At 47.7% G+C, this 23,462-nt stretch overlaps 1 protein-coding gene across 1 annotated transcript in view; it reads left to right on the top strand.

Annotated features, from left to right (window-relative positions):
- Window positions 1-23,462, top strand: part of SMOC2 (SPARC related modular calcium binding 2) — a 217,695-nt gene that overhangs the window by 55,314 nt on the left and 138,919 nt on the right. Inside the window, exon 4 of the mRNA XM_010388342.2 lies at window positions 13,341-13,512. Within this exon, the coding sequence (XP_010386644.2) occupies window positions 13,341-13,512 (172 nt within the window). The remainder of the gene's footprint in view (window positions 1-13,340; window positions 13,513-23,462) is intronic.

The following is a 23,462-nucleotide window of genomic DNA, read 5'->3' as shown; positions in this document are numbered from 1 at the left end:
TTTTCTTCTATGCATTTTTGCAGCCAACAAAATCACTTCCTAAGTGCATTGAAAATGAGTGGGCAGTGCCGCTTGACTTACTATGCTTAGAGTGTCACTGATTTCCTGGGAAGCCTAAGACTTGGAGGAGATGTGAATGGAGAAATGCAGCTCTCCTCACACTGGGGTTTTGCGATTCTTTCCCAAAGGGCTGGGAGTGAGAGTGAGCCCTGGGCTGGAGCAGCTGAAGGGCAAGGGAGGTGGCTGGGAAGGGTGGGCACCACTTTGCTCCCAGCTGCTGGGATGGAATCATAGCCTCCTCTAAGTGCACTGGGCCTGGGAGGCCTGGGATGGACCATCCTGGCAGAGGCCTCCCTCTGCCTGCAGTTCCGGGGGAACCGGGAACCTCCCTTGGGCCGGGGTGTGCTCACCTCACTCGGCCTTGCCCCTTCCCTCATGCTTGCATCCTCCAGGCCCCGCCCCTGGCACATTCCTGAAACCCGCAGGGAGCCTGCTCACACCATGACCCTTCTCAGAGGGTCTAAGGTAAGAGCAAAGCAGGGTGGGCTCAGGACACAGACACCTCCTGGCTCAGAGTGGTCCCGGGAAAGCCATACTCCTGCGCCCTATGTGGGCTCCTGCAGACCGGGCTTTGTCTTGCTCTGAGTGAATCAGAAAGGAGGGACCTGCGGCCCAGGGAAAGGCTCCTTGTGGCCCAGGTGTAGATCCCTCTGCGGGTCCACCCTGCTCTAACCGAGGCCCTGTGGAAAGCCCACCGTGGCAGGTGGATCTTCCTCACTTCCTCTCCCGGCCACTGGCTGATGCCAGCTGGGGTGCCCTTGTCCGCGGCTCCCAGTGCCCGCTGCTGGGGTCGCTTCCAGAGCTCCAACATTTTCCTTGGAAACCTGAGTTTTTAATTCTATCTCTTTGTCACATTTAATTGTTCTGTAAAATACAGATCATAGATGTGGGATGCTGTGAGCAGCTCCCGAACAATAAATGAGCGTGTGTTTACTGTGGCGACGGCCCTGAAATTCACAATGCCTGGGAAGCGTTTGGTGACACTTTACAGAAAGCCCAGGTGACTCCTTCTGGGGAACAGGGCTCCACAAACCCCTCAGGCCTGAGCCTGCCACTCCCACACTGCCTGCCCTTGGCTGCAGGACACAGGTGTGACCTGGGTCACAGGGCTCTGCTAGCTCACAGCTTCACTCACTTGCGCGGTTCCCCATGGTGGCTTCACCCACCGGCAGGGTTCACCCTGAGGGCTCCACCCACCTGTGCAGCTCCCCATGGTGGCTTCACCCACTGACACGGTTCACCCACCCACGCGGCTCACCCTGCCCTCCTTGGCCTCCTCACCGATGGGCGGTCAGGGCCAGGCAGACCTGGGAGCTCAGACCTCAAAGCCGATGGGTGCCCTGCGTGCATTTCCTCTCCCTCACCGCCTCCTTGCTCTTTTCTATTAATGTCTAAAATACCTTTGAAGTCCCTCGAAATCCTCTGTACTCCCTTCACAAAAGTCTCCAAGCTTCTCATCCTCCTGTAATTAAGGTGTTTCTATTTTCTCTATAATTAAAAGTGTGATTTTCAAGACACTTTTCTTAAGTTACTCTGCTTGGTATTTAGGATTGGTTCGATTGGTCACAGAACCAGGAAGGTTTTTTGTATTCATCTTGTTGCAACTGTTTGTTTCTTGGGCATTTTGTGGAAAACGCTGGGGTTTGGGAAGCCAGGGTGGGGAGTGCTTGCCCTGCCATCCCTGTTTCTAGATAACACTGTCTGGAAGAGCTGTCTGCAGTGATGGAAATGATTTATGAGCTGCCTTGTCTCAGACAGCAGCCACTAGCACAGGAGGCCATGAGGACTCAACACACAGCAAATGAGTGGCTGGCTTCAGATTTTACTTTATTTTAGTTAATTTAAAGGTGAATAAAGGCTAATGGCTTGTGTGTTGGACTGTCCAAGCCTGGAGGAAGCCTACCCGTGCTGGGAGGTGACGGTGGAGTTGCAGATGGGACCAATCGCCTGTCGACCCAGGCCTTGAGTTCTGTCCCAAGAGTTCCTTTCTTTCTGAGAGGTTTCTTCCTTGGCCGGCACCTGGACAGAGCTGCGGTCCGAGAGGTGTCGGGTGAAGGACTGCAGGAGGCAGTGGCAAGGGCCCCCACCCTGGGGCCTCCTGAGCCCTCCCTTGCCCATCTCCGAGATTGCACTGTGCACCTCAGCATGGGGACCCTTCTGAGTGGGGTGTGACGACGTTTCAGCTGTTCTATTTCAGAGAACAGTGGGGAGAATTCTCTTGGAAGGATTCCATGTCTGGGCTATCGCATAAACAAAGGCTGTCAAAAATTCAAAGAATCTGTTTTAATGCGTGACCCAAGGTGAGAGGGGAACAGGAGCCTGACCGGAGCCCCCACTGCCTCTCCTCCGGCCGAGGGGAAGATGTGGCCCCAGCAAGCGTGGGCAAGGCTGGGCAGAGGGCTAGAGGGGGCTCTGTGGCCCAGGCCCGGCCCCTTCCTCTCAAGGCCTGTAAGTGTAAAGCTATGCTATGCAAGAGCCCTGGGGCTGTGGTCCTGGGGAAAGAAGGCCCAGCCCTGGCCCTGTGGTTGAGGGTCTTGGTTGGAGTGGAGGGCAGGGACCTGGGCCCCAGGCCTGTGGCTCGGTTCTCCTTCCCTTGCAGAGGAGCCAGGTGATCGCTGGGAGCCTCACCTCTTCGTGGTCGAATGAGGCGCCTGGGCTGGCATCTTCGTGCGTTCATGCATGACCCTGTGAGCAGCTCCATTTAGCCTCCAGCTCTGACAACATCCCTTCCCAAGGGGATGGCCTCTGCACCTGCCCCCAGGTGTGGGCAAAGGGGATCCAGCTCTTTTTATTACAGAGAAAAGAATTCACCCTTCCTTTCACAGATATCTGTGGCCTTCGTGGCATGTGGTGGTGAATGCGGAAGGTGCTGGAGGTCTACTTGAATGCCTTCTCTCCTTCAGGGACCCTCCTGCCTGCCTGGGCAATGAGGGTGCAGATCCCTCAGTGACGGGGGAAGTAGGTTCCCAGGAGTCCTGAGTGGGAGCAAGAGGCCTGCCCCAGGAATGTACCGTTCTCTGGACATGCACTGGACAAATCCCCGTTAGGAGCCCATGGTCTCCTCAGGAAAACCTGGCTCAGATGAAGTGAGAGACTAACTCGGTCTTCCGGTCATTTGATCGTGGCCCTGCATTGGCAGCTAAGCATTCTTAGTTTTGAGATCTCCCTACCTCCACGTTTTGCCCCCCACAAAGCAAAATAAATGGACACAGTCAGAACTGTGATGATGGGGGCTTCTGAAGGGCTGTGGGTGACATTTAGAATAAAATGAGGTCTCACTGCCTTTAGATGGAGACACAGGGCTGGAGGCTGCCTGGACTTTATGCAGCGATCAGAGGCCCCTGACTTCCATGCTGGATCATTTTGTCACACTGACCTTTACACGCTGGGCCATTTTGTTGTACTTTTACCCGTAGGACTGCACGGCTGCTGCCCATTCCTTTCACAGGGGAGCCGTTTCTCTTCACCAGCATGAGTGGGAGACAGGTGATCTGTGGAGCTGCCTCTCGGACGTATTGTTTCCAGCAAGGATCTGCCTTTTATGTTTCCTATTTTAAATCCTTCAGTTATGCCTCTCAGTGGAAATGATTTCACCGAATAACACAGTCTCCACTGAGGTTTGGCGAAGAAACAAATTATCTGGTATCTCGGCGTTTGGATGCATTTCCCTGGCTTTCCAGGTTCCTCTCATATTCTCTAACATGTATTTTAGTGTAATTTGCTCTAAATGCTTTGAAATGAGCAAGAGCCTCAGAAAAGAAACTGGCTGAATGCCTTTGAAAATGTCATTTCATCAGCAAATGCATTCACTATTCCAGGGAAACCTAAGGACAGAGAGGGAAAGAGCGGCTGTCTGTCGGGTAGTTTAGCTGTTCCAGAAAATGTCAAGGCTATCAGGGAATTTGTGAATTATATACTGTAATAAAAACAGAGCTACTTCTTCAATCAAAGAGGTCGGGTCATTGGGGTTGTCTGTGTCATTGGAATGGTAGGGGAGCCGTTCTTTCCGGATCGCCCTTCCTGCTGCGGGCTGAGTGGTCAGAGAGCCGCAACATGTGACCGTGTTTCGTGAGGACTGCCAGGGCCCATAGCCTGTCTCATAGCTTGTCTACTACACATGGAAACCCCGGGTTCTCCCAGCCCTACGAGTCAGAGTCTGGGGGGAAGGCAAGGGCTCATATCCTGTCTACTATACAGAGAAACCCTGGGTTCTCCCAGTCCTATGAGTCAGTCTTTGGGGTGGAGATGAGAGTCCACTGCCTGGGAGACGGTGCTGCACGCTGCCACTGAGAGCCACTATGATTCCGGGTGCTGTTGGGCATGTGGGAACCACAGTCCAACTCGTGCTTCATACTTATTTTCATGGTTGATTTGTACTTTTATTTTCAGACACTTCTCATTTAACCTCTGTAATCTTGTCACTGGCTAATCACTCTCCAGGTAGCATGTTTGCTTTTGCTATCAGTGAAGGTTGGAGTTTATCTGATCTTTTGTGAGTTGCAGCCCAGAGACCGATGAGCTATATACATGAGCTCTGAAGTGTGCCGCAGATGGGGCAGTGATGATGAGCGTCAAACCTTCAAGTTAGAAGTCAGATCTGTTTTTTCCCTGTACGCCTACAGCAGAGAAATCCAACTGTGTCGCCTCCCAAAGTTTTAACTGTCTTCTACGTGTGAAGGAAATAAGTTTATGTATTTCCATTGTGTATATTTTCATGTTAATTGGAAACTACTACTTTATATCCAGTTATCATGTAAGTTTTCCACTGGGAGCCCGTGAGGAGCTACACATTTCATTTTTTTAACCAGACCAATAGGGGACTGTGGAGCAGACTGGGCCCTGGGGTCCCATGCTGACCAGCAGTGCAATCAGGAAGGAGTGAGTTAATTAATCACTCTGTTTCCACATTGTTATCTGCACAATTGGACATTGTTATCTGCACAATTGGGCTAATGATAGCATTTAATGCAGAAGATGGTTAGGTTAAAGGTACTAATGCAGTAAAGTGTTTAGAACAATGCCTGGCCCAGGTGCTCAGTGTTCAAGCTGTGAGCAGGGAAAGAGGCTAACAGAGATGAAGTCCATGTCAGGTGCGGTGGCTCATGCCTGTAATCCCAGCACTTTGGGAGGCCAAAGCAAGTGGATTACCTGAGCTCAGGAGTTCGAGACCAGCCTGGGCAACATTGCAAAACCCTGTCTCTATCCAGAAATATAAAAATTAGCTGAGCGTGGTGGCACCTGTAGTCCCACAGCAACTTGGGAGGCTGAGACAGGGGAATCACTTGAACCCAGGAGGCAGAAGTTGCAGTGAGTCCAGATCGCCCCACTGCACTCCAGCCCAGGTGACAGAGTGAAACTCTGTCTCAAAAAAAAAAGAAAAAAAAAAAGAAAGAAAGAAAAAGAAAAAAGAGATGACGTCCAAAGAGGGTAGAGCCAGAGAAGGGGAGACTGAAGTAGGAGGGAGGGAACTCTGAATGCTGGAGGTTTTTGTACTTGGCGTTGGCGGGCCTCCTGTTGACTCGGGTGGAAGGACGGCGTTCACGCGTGGCACCCGACAGGGTCCCTCACGGAGGTGTTCCAGGGTCTCCGCATGGTCAGGCCCTGTGTTCTTGCGCTCATTTTCTCGAACACCTTCTCTCTGCTCTGCTACTTGCCCCGGTGATTCTGTAGGGACCCTGGGTGGCTACGCAAATGTGGCTCTGAAGACAACGCTCTTCACTGAGCCTCAGTGCTGGCCAGACACTGCTGGACTCCGAGGCCAAGTGGGTGCACAAGCGTCTCTGCCCCCGAGGAGGTACCGTCCGTGGGCTCAGGAGCACTGGGCTTAGAGTCCGTGCCCGTGCATTCTGCGTCTACAAGGTTACTGCTTCACAGTGGCGGCTGAGGACGCACGCAAGTGCTTCACACTCATCCAGGGGCATCTTGATCCTCACCGAGACCCTGGATAAGAAGCACTTTTGTAGCTAAAGCAATGAGGATGGTTCCTGAGGCTGCATGAACATCCTGGAAACACTTTTAAGTGACCGAAAGCATGACAAGACTCTGATAGAGCGGACATTGCTTATGAGAGGGCAGGTTCAGCTGTGTTAGTGTTTCATAGGGGACTTGCAGAATCTACTCTGTGTCTCTAGACACCTCTGACCTGTAAGAGTTGTGGTCGGATGCTAAGCGTAATCTTTTGTTGTCGTTGCCAGAGATAATTATTGCATTAAGGTAACACCATCCTCATCATATCTTATTAGGAAGAATTTTAGAATAACAGAGTTCCTACTGAATCTCAATTAAACCTGGATTGGAACAATGAATAACCTAAGAGATTTCTTAAATTATCTCAAAAATTACTAACAAGGCGCAAAAATACCATTTTCGTCATTGAAATTAACATGGATGTGGAGACAGGGAAAGACAATAAATAGAAAATAAATGTTTTGGAAAAGGAGAAGAGAGTTGCAGAGCAAGAAGTACAGTAAAGCATTGTCTGTCCCTGGTTGCGGGGCCAGGAATCTGCATTGTCCATCTCTCACTGCGAGGCCGGGAACCTGCATTGTCCGTCCCTCCCTCTGGAGCCAGGAACCTGCATTTTCCGTCCCTCGCTGTGGGGCCAGAAAGCTGAAGCCCACCCTGCAGAGCGTGAGGTTGGGGGAAGATGGAACCAAGAGCTCTAGGAAATCCTGGGTGAGGGGACCAAAAGCCAGTAAACCATTGGTAAATGCACTTGTAAAAAGTTGCAGGTCTACTAAAAAAAAAAAACAAAGGCAGCGTGGTAAACAGAGAGAACCACAGCCTCAGGTCTCCGTACTCAGCAGTGTCACCGGGGGGTGGCTGGGATTCAGCCTCGCTTGGTTGTGTGTACATCCCGAGAGGCCCGTCTTGGTTCCCCACAGAAGGTGGAAGTGTCTCCAGGTGTTTGGTCCTGAGAGGGGCTGCCTCACCCTGGCCACGTCCTCCTGCATATCCCTCGGGTCTTCCCGCTGGCTGCAGGTACCTCGCTCTGGCAGCTCCGTTGCAGGGCTAAGCCCTTGCCCTCTTTCCTGCACCTGCCTCCATCTTTCCTAGGCTTCCTGGAGAAACCTGCTGTCTCTTCTTGAACTTCTAATTTAGTTCCCTTTTTACTGCACACTTCTCATTTTCTCTTTGAAAATGATCACCAGCAGGAGGATCCCTTAGTGCTCACACACTAGAGTTGAAATGGCAAACATACCTTATATTCATTTAAATGGTAAATAAGCAGGACCTCTGCTCCAGGGCCTTCTTGCAAACAACATCTTCATATCTTTTCCAAACGCTTTCTCGTGCACTGTCACATTTTGTTTTCATAATCATCTTTATGAAACAGGCATCATTGTTATCACCTCCACTGGACAAGTGAAGAAACCAGAGCTCACGTGGCTCCATACACGTCCCTGGTCACTTTGCTCTTCTACCCTCGCCAAGGTCAGCATGTTCCCTTCGACCACAGAGCCTTGCCAGCGCGATGGCCCTCCGTGCCCTGCATCTGCCCCAGTTACCTTCTGCATATGTATTGGGTTTGTGGCTGTAATCTGGTCATGCAGATTAACACAAATTCATCCCATTCAATCGTTTGTTCTTGGTTTTTAAAGTCCTGTGGGTACCCAATAAATAGAACGAAAAGGCAAAAGGGGGTCAGGAGTGCTGATGGGACCTGCGTTATCCCCACTGTCCTAACTCTCTGAGTGATTTCACTCAGACTCTTAAACTTACTAAGACAAGCTGCCTTTGAAAAGCTGATGCTCAGTGTCTCTGATTCACGCCTCACTTACTTTTTAATTTAATTTAATTTAATTTTGAGAAGGAGTCTTGCTCTGTTGTCCAGGCTGGAGTGCAGTGGTGCAGTCTCAGCTCACTGCAAACTTCGCCTCCTGGATTTAAGTGATTGTCCTGCCTCAGCCTCCTGAGTTGCTGGGATTATAGGTGCGTGCCAGCACGCCTGGCTAATTTTTTGTATTTTTAGTAGAGATGGGGTTTCGTTGTGTTAGCCAGAATGGTCTTGATCTCCTGACCTCGTGATCCGCCTGCCTTGGCCTCCCAAAGTGTTGGGATTACAGGTGTGAGCCACAGCACCCAGTCTATTTTTTTTTTTTTTTTTTGAGACAAAATCTCACTCTTGTTGCCCAGGCTGGAGTGCAGTGGTATAATCTCTGCTTACCGCACCCTCCGCCTGCTGGGTTCAAGTGATTCTCCTGCCTCAGCCTTCCATGTGACTGGATTACAGGCACCCACCACCATGCCCAACTAATTTTGGTACTTTTAGTAGAGATGAGGTTTTACCATGTTGGCCAGGCTGGTCTTGAACTCCTGACCTCAGGTGATTTGCCTGCCTCGGCCTCCCAAAGTGCTGGGATTACAGGTGTGAGCCACCATGCCTGCCCACCTTGCTTGTTTTCTAAACAAGCAGAGAGCACTTACGTCACGTCTCCACAGTGAGCTCCTCCTGGTGAGTCTCCGTGCTCCTGTAAGGCACCTCCGTCAGCAGGGCTGTCGGAGCAAATGCCCTCCCCACATGCTGGTTTTCTTCATGGTCCTCGTCCACATGTGGAAGAGCTTGTATTTTATCCTCACGGCTACCTCAAAGGTGACAAGGTATTATTACTCTTATTTTCAGATTAGCAAATCGAGTCTCAGAGATTGCACAGCTGGAAAAATGCAGAACCAGCATTAACTCTCCCCTGTTGGTGCAGAGCCCAGTGGCACCACCAGACTGTGCTAGGAACGTGATGCCCTCTCAGTGTCCCACAGAGGCTGCAGTGGCCAGAATCCAATGTTAATGCCCCCACACTGAGCGTCTGTGACTCAGTCTAGTGCATCAGGGAGGATCAAAAAACCGCACCACAAAACTGGTGAGATCCTGTGCGGAGTTTGTTCATTGGCCTCATCTGTGTCGTGGTGAGGACAGCACATTCCTCAGAATCCTCTGCCGGAGGGAGGAGCCCAGCACCTCCTTGTTTTCTGTTTGAACCTTGGTCTCCTCAGGTCCTCAGGTGAGGCCAGCGCATTGATTTGAGAGGCACTGACCACCATGATGACACACGAGGCCTGCTTTCAGTGGCGTCTTTTCCAATTTCTTCCTACTGCTGGCCTTGACACATCCACGTGTATGGATTTGCCCTGGGATGCCAGCTCACATGGCTTCTCATCCAGCTTCTCTGGGTTTTTTAGATCAGCAGTCCCTAACCTTTCTGGCATGAGGAATGTTCGACAATTTTTCCATGAACCGGTGGGTGGGGGATGGTTTCCGGATGATTCAAGCGTGTTACATTTATTATGAACTTTATTTCTATTATTACATTGCAATATATAATGAAATAATGATGCTACTCATCATAATGTAAAAATCAGTGGTAACCCTGAGCTTGTTTTGTGGCAACTAGATGGTCCCATCTGGGGGAGATGGGAGACAGTGAGAAATCATCAGGCATTAGATTCTCATAAGGAGCCTGCAACCTAAGACCCCTCACATGCGCAGTTCACAATAGTGTTCACGCTGCTGTGATAATCTAATGGCACTGCTGATCTGACAGGAGGCAGAGCTCAGGGGGAAATGTGAGTGATGGGGAGTGGCTGTAAATACAGATGAATACAGGGTTGGGGACCTCTGCCTTAGATAATCTTTTAGGAAGCAGCAGATATCCCCCCAAATCGGCTTTGACCGATCTTCCCTCTGAGCCGCTCAGGCACCTGTGTTCTTCTTTATACAGCATGGTCATCATTTGTAGATGTACATTTCTGCCCTCTGGATTTTCAGCTTCATGAGGGCAGGCTCTTCTTCAAAATCCCATCCTCCAGTAGAATGCCTTTTACAGAGAGGGGTCACTTAATAACTATTTAATATGTTCCGTTCAAGCTGGGTCTGACTTTTGAGCTAACTGGAAACATGAGGCTTTATTCTTAAAGACTGGGAGCAAGAAGGTGAAGACAATAAAATACTGAAGTTAAGGGTTTCTAAAATACATATAAAGTGGTGCAACTAACTTCCACAGATGCCAGATGAATGACTGAATGAAATGTCCGTCTCTCAGATACTGGATGAATGAGTGAATGGAATGTCCGTCTCTCAGATACTGGATGAATGAGTGAATGGAATGTCCGTCTCTCAGATACTGGATGAATGAGTGAATGAAATGTCCGTCTCTCAGATACTGGATGAATGAGTGAATGAAAATGTCTGTCTCTCAGATACTGAATGAATGAGTGAATGGAATGTCCGTCTCTCGGATGCTGGATGAATGAGTGAATGGAACGTCCCTCTCTCAGATACTGGATGAATGAGTGAATGGAACGTCCGTCTCTCAGATGCTGGATGAATGAGTGAATGGAATGTCCGTCTCTGGGAGAAAATGTCCCGTGGAGAGTTGTGTTTTCTTTTCATATTTAAGCTTCGCATTGCAGGCTCTGAAATGGGATTTCCATATTTGCATGGAAGATTTAGGTTCTCTGTTCTAAAAGAGTAGGACCCTGTTTTCTGCACCTGAGAAAGTCCAGGCTTTAAAATGGATAAATGATTCTTTAAAACAGGCTTGAGTCTGTAACCACTCTCCCACCTGTCCCCAGTGACTTTCAGAATTGTGCAGGCTCTCCAGGCACTGCGCTTTGTTGCCAGAGCTGCCCTGTCTTCTGTTCAATCTCGTTTCTTCCTGTGTGCACCTCCCATTAAGAGAAAGCAAACACGTGGACACCATTTATTCTCTTGCCCTATTATTTAGAAAGTGTGTGCTTTTGAGATTTTTTTTTTTTTTTTTTGAGACAAGGTCTCACTTGCCCAGGCTGGAGTGCACTGGTGCACAGTCATAGCTCACTGCAACCTCCAATTCCCTGGGCTCAAGTGATCCTCCCACCTCAACCTCCTAAGTAGCTGGGTCCACAGGTGCACATTTATTGTGCACTTTATTTTATTACACCACCACACCTGGCTAATTTCCCCCCACGCCTGATAGAGGCAGAGTCTCACTGTGAGGCCCAGGCTGGTCTCAAATCCCTGGGCTCAACAGATCCCCCCACCTTGGCCTCCCAAAGCTCTGGGATTATAGGTGTGAGCCACTGCACCTGGCCTTGCAAATCTTACAGCTACAGAATTATGTATTTCAGAGGCAAAATTTCCTTAATGTCTTCTCATGCCATGCGTTATCTCATATAGTCAGAGAAGTATTTAATCAATATTATAAGGAGAAATTTTAAACATGTTAAGATTTGAAGAGCGCTTTTACCTGTTTTGTAAATGGTTTTTGTCTTAATCTTTTTCTTCTGGCCCAAACCCAGTAATTTATTAAGAAGCAGCATAGACCATGACTTTAACCCATTGAATCTGTCTGACTGGTTTTCTAATGTGTGAGCTACTTGGTATCCACAAAGACACTTCGTGTGCCCTTCCCTCCCCCCACCCTTACACCTGGGCTCCTTGCACCTGTGCAAATAGCACTGCTTCGTGGAAATCAAAAGAAATAAGAAACCCCTGCAATTCTGAGTTTTCTTTTTAAAATAAAGTCACTCGATGTCCAATTGATTGCATTCTAAATTTAGCAAAGTACTTTTTATCTTGAATTAGTTTTAAGACTCTCAACCGAGTTCTTTTAACACATAGTGAATTCTTTGGAATAGGAATATTTATTTTTCTTGAATGGGCTGTTTATTAATGAGCACAACTTAGTTAAAAGCTTATTTTCTTACATGCACTGTCTCCCGTGAAATTTAATTGCTATTAAACAGGAGGTAGGGGAGAAACATACACATAACCTGTGTGTTCTCTTATTCCTGAGAAATCATACTTCATTGTTAGTTCTGCACCAGTAAAGTATCAAGAATTATGGTCAAATTCCAAATGCCTGGATGCTGGGTGCTTTTATTTGAGAAAAAATGTCGAGGCTGTCTCTTTTCCTTTAGAGAAAATGATAATTACAGCGTCTTCCTAAGTCCTCAGCATCTCCTCACTTACGGGTTCAGGAAATACATAGAGACCACCCTTTAAACATAAAAATGAACAGGATTTAGGTTATTCCATCTTTTCCTCTACAGTAGGAGACAGCTATGAATAGGGCAGGCCCCTGTGTGAAACGAAGGCACCTGGGGCTCCTCCGAACAGATGGCAGGTTCACGTTTTCTTTCTGGTTTTTCCCCTCTTTCTTGGGTGCAAAGCTGCGCTGCTCTGGCCAGCTGTGTGCTGCGAGAACGAGGCTGTCAAGAGCCTCAAGTGCCTGGGAGGCGAGGAATGACTCCGAAGCATTTCATAAGATCCAGACAGCGTCTCAGCGGGTGGAGGAACTTCCCAAGGCACAGCACCCGAAGGCCATGTCTCCCAGGAGCTGCCTGCCCCCGCGGCGCCCCCCACTGCTGGAAGAGCTTAGGCAATGCGTGTTGGTGAAGTGAAAAACGTGATTGAGACTCATCCGTGGCAGAATTCAACTGAATAAAATGTGTTTATGTGCCGGCTCTGCCCTCTTTAAGTAAAGCACACATTTTTACAAAACCCTGAAAGGCAATGATCTGTTTTCACTCACCTCTTAGCTAAAATAAACCTGAATCATTTCAGCAGGTGAGCTTATTCTCAGGAAAATTAGAGCTCGCTGTTTGAAACGGAACAAATGTGAAAAATAGCTCGCTCTGAGATGGCAAAGGCCCTATCACCTCTGGGTGCTACTCACCTGTCCCTTGGCTCCAGCCTTCATCCCCAAATCTGGTCAAGGCCACTGCCAAGTAGCTTTGTGAGCTCCAAAACACACAGGCTTACCTGTTCTTAGCCACACCTGCCACTGTCACAGTCCTCAGGTCGGGAGCCCTGAGGACCCTGCCTGGATTTCTGGTGAGGTCTGGGGCTCCCCACGGGCCATCCAGCCCCTACAGCGTCTTGTGTGCCCTCCCTGGCTTGGAGTCCAGCTTCGGCTTTTGGCTAATCTCTATTTTTAGTTCTTTTATCATTGCGAAGGTTTAAAAAAATTGTATGTATAACATTGGGCAAATTATTTAAAGTTGATAAATTTTCATTCAAGAAATCACAGGTTGTGATTCCTTCCACTGCCCATCAACATGTTGTGTGTCAGACGGCCAATGTTGATATAGAGAACGTCCAAATTAGCTAGGCTTTTGAAACAGACAATGGCTAAAATGTTCAGATGTGCATGTGATGCTTTTGGCAGGGTTGAGAACCGGGGGGCGTTATCCCTCAAGCTTTTATTTCCTGACCGTGAAGTGGCCTGAGGCAGCCTTCTGTTTTCTGCTGCTCTGAAGAATGTGTCTTTAAACTTGTCTGGCTTCTTTTTTTCTCCTTTAAGTTTTTGAGAGTTGATCAAGATAAAGACAAGGATTGTAGCTTGGACTGTGCGGGTTCGCCTCAGAAACCTCTCTGCGCATCTGACGGAAGGACCTTCCTTTCCCGTTGTGAATTTCAGCGTGCCAAGTGCAAAGACCCCCAGCTAGAGATTGCATATCGAGGAAACTGCAAAGGTAAGCTGCTGTTTGATCATCCAAAGATGGGGACATCCATCATCAAAATGAATGCAAACATATTTTCATACTTGATAACTTCTTACATTTACAAACTCGAGTTTATGTTGGCATTTTTTTCACAGCATGTAAGGAAGAAGAGTAATTTCTATGAATTTTAAGAACAGAGTCTTTTTTTACTTATCTAATATTCTTTTCTTAGAACGCCTTATTCCATTGAATAAGGAAGAAATTTATCCAAATATTTCAGTTTTTTCCCCAAAGTCTTCTAAAATTATTCTCAATAAGATTTCTTACTGATTGTTTCTCATTTTTCTTTTTAGCAAGTGGGATGTGTACAATAGCACGTGTGCAGTTTTTGGTGATTTTTTTGGTGTTGATTTTATACTCTCAATTTTCAGTTTTGCCAATTTAAGAATTAGATGCAGAGTTAACAGTCTAATGCTTAGAGCCAAAGATTGAAATGCTTCCTGCATCAATGAAGGGTTTGACTCAGCAAAAGATGCTGATATTTCAGAGTTATTTTCAGAAAGAGATTTACCTTCTTTGTCGTATTATCTAGGAAAAAAGACCACAGAGACTAAAAGTGCCTTTGAGATGATGTTCTGCATCATCTGGCAATTAGCTTCAACAATCCTCTTAAATGAAACAAGCCAGCAACCACACTGCACACCAGCACTATGAGTGCCGTGCCTAGGCCTGTGCTTCCCGCGGTGTTGAACACGCTTGCTCTTCCTTTCGGAATGCAATATAATACCAGGTAAACAGATTTCAGTTACTTTTGCAGACGACAAAGGCAGGATTTTGCCATGTTCTCTAGGCCTGAGAGTTCTTCCTACTGATGTTACGAAGACATTCCTGTACACAGCCACAAGGATGTTTCACTCAATGCCAGACCGCATGTCCAACAGTGGTCCCATAACGTTATAATGAAGCAGATATAGAAACCTGTTGGATAGCACTTGATATTGGCATTGAGATCAAGTAGGGGAAATGACTGACGTTCAGTAATGATGCCGGGACATTCTGTTTGCCATATGGAAAGATAGGTATATCAATGATATGTATATATCACCTAAGTGTGTGTAAGTATACTCTATGATGTTCACACAATGATGAACTTGCCTAAAGGTGTGTATTAGTTTGTTCTCACACTGCTAATAAAGATCTACCCAAGACCGGGATATTTATAAGGAAAGGGGTTTAATTGACTCATAGTTCTGCACAGCTGGGGAGGACTCAGGAAACTTACAATCATGGTGGAAGGGGAAGCAAACACATCCTTCTTCACATGATGGTAGGAAGGAGAAGTGCCGAGCAAAAGAGGGAAGCCCCGTATAAAACCGTCAGATCTCGTGAGAACTCACTATCCTGAGAACAGCATGAGGGAAGCCACCATGGGGGTTATTAAATTACCTCCCACCAGGTCCCTCCCATGACACGTGGGGAACTACAGTTCAAGGTGGGATTTGGGTGGGGACACAGCCAAACCATATCAGGGTGATTTCTCAGAATTTATCCCTGTTATTAAGAAACACGTGACTTTACCCAGATTTAGTACTCTGAAAACAAGGAACAGGATAAACTCCCTCTAGAGCCCTGGTCTTTGCCCGGTGGCAAACCCAATCCCTATGCATTTATCTGCCTGCAGTGTGCACAGACTCCTGATTTAAAGGTCAGACTCCTCTCCACATGCACCTGTGGCTTTGCCCATGACAAATGGCTATTCATTATCAAGGATTTTTTTTTTTCTGAAATTACAGTTTGTTCAAAGTCAGAGTAGTTCAGGACGCAGCTTTTAAAGGCTACACAGATGCCAGGTATGGGGCACGGTAGGTAGGCAGGTAGATTCTCCAGTAAGAGTCCCTGGGAAGATGATTTTATTATACATCTGAGGGCACAAGAGAGAATGATGCTGTGGAGCTTAAAGTCCCATTCTGGTTTTGCGGTCAGATGCTGTTTCTAAAGTGTTTATCACATAATGGTGTTATCCTCCCCTGACGCTGGGGGAGTCATGGAGACCCTGGAGCAAAAGCCCACTCGGAGGGTCCTATGAGGACCGACAGGAGGGCCTGAGAGGGAAGTAGGTGGAGCCAGGCTGGCAGGGCTGAGTGCTGGATCCTGGAATTTTCGTGACTATGGAAAATGGAAAGACACAAGAAGTCGCGGGCAGAGCAGGGATGCATGAAAGTTGCTGTTCTGCATGGTGCATGCTTCCCTGAGCTCACCAAGCTGCCCCATCCCAGCACCCACCTTGGCCTTTGTCCAGCTGTGCCAGGCCCCAGTGTCACCAGCACGATTGCAGTGAGTCTTGCTGTGCTGAAACCCTGGCGTGCTTTAGAAAGGACCACAAATGGAGGGGTGAGCTACTTTCAAAGGGAAAATGGAACTTTAATTCCCTCATTAACCTCAATATGCTACGGAGATTGCAAGGAACAAAATGCAGTAAAAAAGTATTTGATTCATACTTTAAATAAATGAAGTGCAGTGGCGGTATCATAGCTGGATCCCAAACACAAAGTTTAAAGATGCTGACGTGAACTTAGTGGGACAGGTGTGGCAGGCACCACAGCAAGTGGCCTGGGCTAGTCGCTGCCAGCTCATGGAACCTACCCCAGACCTCAGGATCCATTTCAGAAAGCTGGGCTCTGGACACTCATCTGTTTGAAGCAGCTCATGGGGACTCTGGAAAACCACTTTCTATGGCCTGAGGGAGTGCCAGCCCCTTCTAGAAACAGCTGATAGTTGGTGATGATGCTACCCACTGACCCTCCAGTGTACCCGCACACTGAGGAGCTGACTCCATCTAACTTTAGCCCAAATAGAAAATAACAACACTTGGAAAATGTGTGAAAGAGAAAGAACTACATACACACACACACACACACACACACACACACACATATATATTTTACTGTAGTAGAAAAAATAGTTTAAAGTTATTTAAAACACAGATGTGAAATATCTTTCTATGAAAAAGTCCACAAAAATAAAGATAACATGATTAAAATTGAAAGCATTTGACATTCTTTCACTGAATTGTATACTCGTATGCACTATCTACATTAAAACACAAGTTGAAACTTTGACTATAGCAGCAGCAATAGCTGCTTCAGCTTTCTTTGTGGTGTAGGGAAAATAGAACATACCATTTAAAGTAAATGATGTTTTGTAAATGACTGATTTATTTTTTCCCTAAGTATCCCTTCTTATCTCAAGGAAAAGGAAAATAATTTGTTGAATCTAATGTACCTGAAGTTCTATAGTTCTATATCACTATTTTGTCCTTATAGGTTTTTTTTCTCAGTAGACATTTAGGTTTCAGTAAACTGTACATTATTTTAGTTCTAATTCCCTTGGTGAAAACTTGGATGAAATCTCTTAGATTCATTTAATGGGAGACACACACACACACACAAATACACACACACATACCTACACACATACACACTCACATAAACACACACACAAACTCTTAATTTATTCAAGTGGACAACCGACATTTCCTGAGCAGCTTGGTTCTATGTGATTCTAAAATTTTATGATCAATTTGCTTCAACCTGATTCTTTTAATAAGTCCTGACATTTACTTGATATTGACACATTTGGTAAATTGGCATTTTCTTCTTACTGAATGATTCCTCGAAGAGCACTGGGGCTGAGAGTGAGTCCATGCTGTTCTGCATCAGATAACCTCTCAGGGAGCTCATCTCTTCATTTGATTCAGTTCAGCACTGGGTTCCCCAGAACTCAGGGACTCTAAGAATCTTTGTCCCTGGTAGCATCCTCCAGATGGGAACTGACAGGCCTGCTTCTAGCACTGGAAACAGTTTCATGTGAGATTTTCAATAGGATTCTGGACACTCCCAACACCCAGGCTGTCTTCAGACCCTCCTATGAGGTGGACAGCTGGGGCCCTACGGGGTGGCAGGACACCTCCCTCCACACAAGGGCCAGCCATGGGGCACACAGTGGTATGCACAGGGTGCCCTCATGGGAGTTCTCCAGAGCCTAGTGGTGCCTACTTGTGGGGTCATAAGCATAGGACCCCAAAGTGCTGCTTCCGTAGCCTGCCCCAACACTGCAAATTTGTTTACCCTGCATCTGAGAAAGAACAAGTCAGTCTGTTTCTTTGGAGATCAGCTACTCCTTTAAGAAGCATCTTTCAGACTCAGGGAGACACGCCCACCAAGAACAGTGGGTCTTCTTCCACGTTTTGCTTCCTTGCACCACCAATGCTCTACTGCTAGAAGACTTGCTTCGTTGGCTAGGAAGGACAGTGGTGCCTTGGACAACTGTCCAGGGATAACGTGATTTCCAGCATGCTTCGCCTGGGAAACCACAAGGCCATGGGTTATGGAAAGTCGGCGTGGAGCCAGGTACATGGCTTGAAGGAAGCATGTTCTTCTCTCCTTTGCGTCTGACTGATGTGTGTGAGACTCACACTGGAGAAAGACTCAGATGTGATTTGATGCCTTGGCTGTAGTTATAAATCTCAGTTATCTGTGCTGAGAAAAGAGAAACAATTTAAGAATAAATTTAAATATCAGATGATGTACTCATCACCGAAGATTTTAGAAGTGATTACCTATAAAGTCTCAGCTTGTGGAAACAAGTGCTGTAGAACTGGGGAGGTCACAGCACCTCATTAAACTTGGAATTTCATGTTCCCTTTTCTTGCCATGTTCCCTTAGATAACGCCAGTTGGATATTCCATTGAAAGGCCGCGAGGAAGCCTCTGCTTTAGCTGTAGCCTTTGAGGAGAAGTGTGTGAGGGATTTCTTAGACAAAGGAGGGAGGATGGTTGGTCCATCTCTCTGGGCGGAAGCACCTGTGACCCTCTCTGGCTTGTGGGTTTTTCAGGTGTCTCCCCAGCATGTGACTTCAGATCTTTGCCATACCCAGCTGCAGGGTCAAAGTGACATTCTTTTTGGATAAGGAGAACAAATGTCAATTAAACACAGATGTCCTTTTTGGTCATATCCTTGTTAGTTTGTTTGCACCTGCATCTCAGCCAACTTTTCTGGATGATTATTTCAGTGGGAATTCTCATTTATGTTACCAAAGTCGTTTTATACTATACATTTATGACACACAAAAAATATAAGGGAGAAGTAGGCAAAACTAAAATGTACCTAACCAAAGTCAGTCTTAACTTAAATCAAAAGGATTCTATTGGAAAGAATGCACAGACACCTGTAGTCTTCCAAATCTCACGTGTGTGGTGCTGCAGCTGCCAAGGTAGCAAACATTAAAATCAGTCCGAGGAGAGATTGTTCACTGTGTATCATAGATCTTGAAATAAGTGGGTGTCACGCTTCTCTGATAGTCTAGATTTGCATGTGGGGCTGGGCTCGGAGAGGCTCGGTCTGCTTTCCATCTACATGTTTCCTCCAGTTAAGTCTGTTCCCTGCTGGAGGCTGCCTTTAAAAAGGGGCCTCCACCTCCCATCTGCAGTTGGAGTTTTCCTAAAGAAGCAGCCTTGCACCTGCATCCTGGCTCGTGGCGGAAGAAGGGCCTCTCCCTGAGGGGTTGGCTGCTTCCTAGACCTCGCCCTAAGGGGCCAGCTCCTTCCTCTAGGCTGTCATACTCTCAGTCACTTACACACTCATCCCAGCATCCAACCTGTCCCAGTGCTGCAAACACAGCAGTCGCGGCTCCTGGGGAGCAGGAGCAAAACACACTGAGCCCAGGAAGGGTGAGAACAGACACAGGGCTTGGTGCCTACTGAGCAAATTGTGCTTCTGTTTCCCTCTAAGAGCATAAATATTGCACATTTCACAACGAAACTCAGGTTGAGAGTTTTTTTCCCTGAAGGTAAAAGAGGGAGCACGGGATTGTCCCTTTAGACCATTTGTGTAACACAAATAAACCTCCAAGTTTTCTCTACGTGATTCCTGGAGTGGGCCTTGGCTAGTGTAGCACAATGTCACCTTGGCACATATGAGGCTGCTGCTGTCTTTAGTATTTTGGGGGCACTTTTACATTTTTGGTGGGTGACAGTTCTGTAGGCCTGTCTCTTTTGGATGTACTATTTGGAAATAACAATTAAAATAGTTGAATCCATGTTTAATTAAATTCAATTTCAATGTTCTGCACACTTCACACTGTGATCTAACCATTGACCCTGAATAGAACTGCAGTGGTTTACGCTGATGCATTTTTCTCATATTTTCATAGAAATTTGTGGAGTTTGTGTTTTCAGAACTCTGCAAATACATTAATATTTTTCTTTGGATCTGAGACTTTTGGGGCTGTCTTTCTTTTCAACAAAATCTCTGACATTCCATAGAAAAGCCAAAAAAAAAAAAAAAAAAAAGAGAAAAAGTCAAATGCCAGGAGAACTTGGAACTATTTTGAGATTTCTGGAAACACATATTGGACAAAAGCAGCTTCCTTGGAGATCTGAGGACCAAGAGCTTCTGAACGGGCGAGTCCGAGTGAAAGAAACGTGGTGACAAAGGCTGTAACATCCACCCATTGCTCTGTGCACCCATCTCCAAGGCTGCACAATGACCTCAGCAGCCTTTGGAGAGCCTGTGGGACTCAGCCAGCACCTGGCACACACGAGGCCCACGGGGCGCCGGAAGTCCACAGGTATCACAGATTCAAATCTCCACAAGATGAACACACATGCTGTTATTATAAAGACTGTTAGGCGGCAGATCATGAGGTCAGGAGACCAGCCCGGCCAACACAGTGAAACCCCGTCTCTACTAAAATTACACACACACCCGTCTCTACTAAAATTACACACACACACACAAAGAAAACAAAAAAATTAGCCAGGCGTAGCGGCAGGTGCCTGTAATTCCAGCTACTTAGGAGGCTGAGGCAGGGGAATCCCTCGAACCCGGGAGGTGGAGGTTGCAGTGAACCGAGATCGTGCCATTGCACTCCAGCCTGGCGACAACAGTGAAACTCCATCTAAAAAACAAACAAACAAACAAACAAAAACAGATTACTGCTACGATGAGGTTTAGAGACTGTTCTTTCCGTTGGTGAACCCCACCCCTCGAGTGATACACACATAGAAGTTTACTCCCTTGGCCAAGTGATGGTTGTAACAGGAGCCTAACTGTCGGTTTGGGGGTTGCTTATCCAAGTTCGCTGCGCCATGACAAGGCGTTTCGTGTCAGCGCTTCCCGGGAAAAGCTCCTTTCTTCAGGATTGCTCCAGACAGTCGGCTGTGAGGCCTGGCCTGGAGACCTGTCTGCAGCTGTCTCTCCGGCATTCTCTGCAGCTTTTGCAGAGCTGGGGTGGGGTGGGGACCACTGTGCTCCTGTGGCCGGTGGTGCCGTGGCCTGGCTGTGAGGCCCAGCAGGCGTTTGGGGTCGTACCTTCCCAGGCCTTCTCAAGCTGCCTCACGCCTGCTCCTGATGCTTCCAGCGAGGAACCGCGGGGCAGGAGTGTCTCCAGGAGGAAAGCCAGGCGGCCTCCTGCCTGATGCGGGTCGAGGTGCAGCTCCTTCCACTTCCCAGCGTGGACCTGGGGGGCTGCCCCTGCCTGGGGAGCAGCTTTGCCATCCTTTCAATCAGCAGCGAGAGCTCTCGGGCTCCGAGGCCAGGCGCTGCCTAAGAAGCCGGAGCCATGGACATCTCACACTCCAGAGGGACCAGGCCTCCCCAAAGGGATCCCTCCATGCGCTCCGCTCCTTCTGTTGCAGTTTTCCTGAAAGCACAGCAGTAGTCCCTGCGGCCCGCAGGGAGGACCTGCCTTTTCCTCACCTGGGCTTGGGCAGGCTCCGCCGGGTGAGGCGCTGGCAGCAGCCACGTCGAAGCCCCTGTGTGGGTGAAATGCAGGGCCCTGGACTGTGGAGGGGGCCTGGGCGGTGGATGGCAGGCTCTGGAGGTGTCCCCATGCCCAGCCCAGCTCCAGACTCTCAGAGCCACGAGCTGAGGGCACCGGAGCGCGAGCCCGGCCAGGGCACTCTGTCCTCGCATGTCTAGAACGAGGAGCCGGCTCAGAGGAACCCTAAGAATTCTTTCTCTCTGGAGGTTTTCCCATCACATGAGTGTTTCCATCGAGCTCTTCCTTGTACTCAGTGGCCTAGAAACAGGCCAGAGAGCTCCGCACCCGCCTGTTCCTTCGAATTCCACGACCTCGCCTTCGCCTTCGAGGAAGCGGGAGTCGCAAAGTCCCCATGAAGCTCCTTCATCCCTGCACAAGCGCCCGGGGCCAGAGTGTCACCTGGCTCCTATCGGGTGGCATAGACCTGCTCATTTTCCTCAGAGAGACGGTCAGTTCCACGAAGGAAATCTATGCGGGGGTGTGAGTGTGAAAGTGTGTGTGTGAGAGTGCGTTTCTCTTGCGTGTGTGTATGCGTGAGGTTGTGTGTGTATGAGTGTGAATGCGTGTTCATGTGCATTGAGTGTGCACGTGTGATTCACACATGCACAGTCACGCACATTCACACACACACGCACACTGTCACATACACGGACACTCATGCATATGAACATACATTCACACACATACATGCACACTCTCATACATGCACACTCACACAAGTATACACACCGTCTCACATACGCACACTCACGCATTCACACACATGTGCGCACTCTCACATACATGCACACTCAAGCATACACATGCTCTCACACATGAACACTCATGTACATTCACACACGCACACACACACATGCACACTCACAGGCACATGAATACACAGGCACATTCACACAAACATTCACACACACGAACTCATACACAAGCATACACTCACAATCACACATGCACACTCATGCACACACAAGCATATATGCAATTATGATTATTTTTAATAATCTTTATAATTATTTTAATGTGTAAGTTTTTTAATAATGCATGTGTGAAAGTGTGTGTATCCTTGTGTGAGTGTGCATGTGTGTGACAGTGTGCGTGTGTGTGTAAACGTGCATGTGTGCATGTATGAGACTGTGTGTATGCTTGTGTGAATGTGTGAGTGTTTATGTGTGTGCATGAGTGTGCATGCATGCGTGTGTGAGTGTGCATCCTTGTTTGAGTATGAATGTGTGTTCATGTGTCTGAGCATGCATGTGTGTGAGAGAGTGTGTATGCGTGCATGTGTGAATGAGCACGAGTGTCTGTGATTCTGTGCCCTGGGCTTCTGGGCCAGGTGCTTATCCCTGGCTCCACCCTTTCCAGGTTGGATTTCCTTCCCGCAGACGCAGCTATCGGAAGCAACTTCAATTGGATCTGTGCTTGTGTCTTGCAGAAGCTCTACCCAGAGTATGTTTACCTTAACTCGCTTATGGTATTTTAACACGTCTGATGTTTGGGAGCGCCCTCCTCACAGGCTGGAGTAGACATAACCGGAGGTTCAGGGCCTTCAGTCTCATGTGCAGCCGTGATCAGAAACACAGCCGGATGTTCCTGGAATGTTGCACATCCAAAGGACCTTTCCTCGGTTTGCTTTAGCGGCACCACCAAACCCAAGGCACCGGCTCATCAGAGGAGCAGGGGCCTCTCCGCACAGCCTACGGAGCTTCTGCCCTCTGGAAGGTTCTAATCAGCCTTCCTGCAAAAGATTTGGTGACCATTTATGCAATCATTCCATTTCGATCTGTTGAAAATCACTGTTACTAATTTTCATAGAGATGGGTATGATCTGTGGTTTCTTGTGTAAATATTATAAAGGCTGTCTGAATACTGTAGTACAGTCTTGCAACAGGTTTGCAGTTTCTCTTAACTTTGTCTTTACAATCTGGCAATCTCAGTTACATATTTAGGGATTTCCTATTGTAATATCGTTTCTGCCTTGATGCATTTAAAAAGAGAATACTTAATGTAAAATGAAAATGTCGTTCCCATCTCCCTTAGCTCTGGAATAGTGTCATTCTGGTTATGGTCAAGGGACGGTCGGATGGATGTACTAGTCTGTTGCTGGGGGGATGCATCATGCTGCTTTTGCTGACCAAAGGCTGCAGATCACTGGGATTGGGAGT

Source organism: Rhinopithecus roxellana, chromosome 4 (assembly GCF_007565055.1).
Source record: "Rhinopithecus roxellana isolate Shanxi Qingling chromosome 4, ASM756505v1, whole genome shotgun sequence".
In the NCBI taxonomy this organism is placed as follows: domain Eukaryota; kingdom Metazoa; phylum Chordata; class Mammalia; order Primates; family Cercopithecidae; genus Rhinopithecus; species Rhinopithecus roxellana.
The sequence above is the reverse complement of the archived record's forward strand: the minus strand, read 5'-3'. Positions and strand labels throughout refer to the sequence as shown.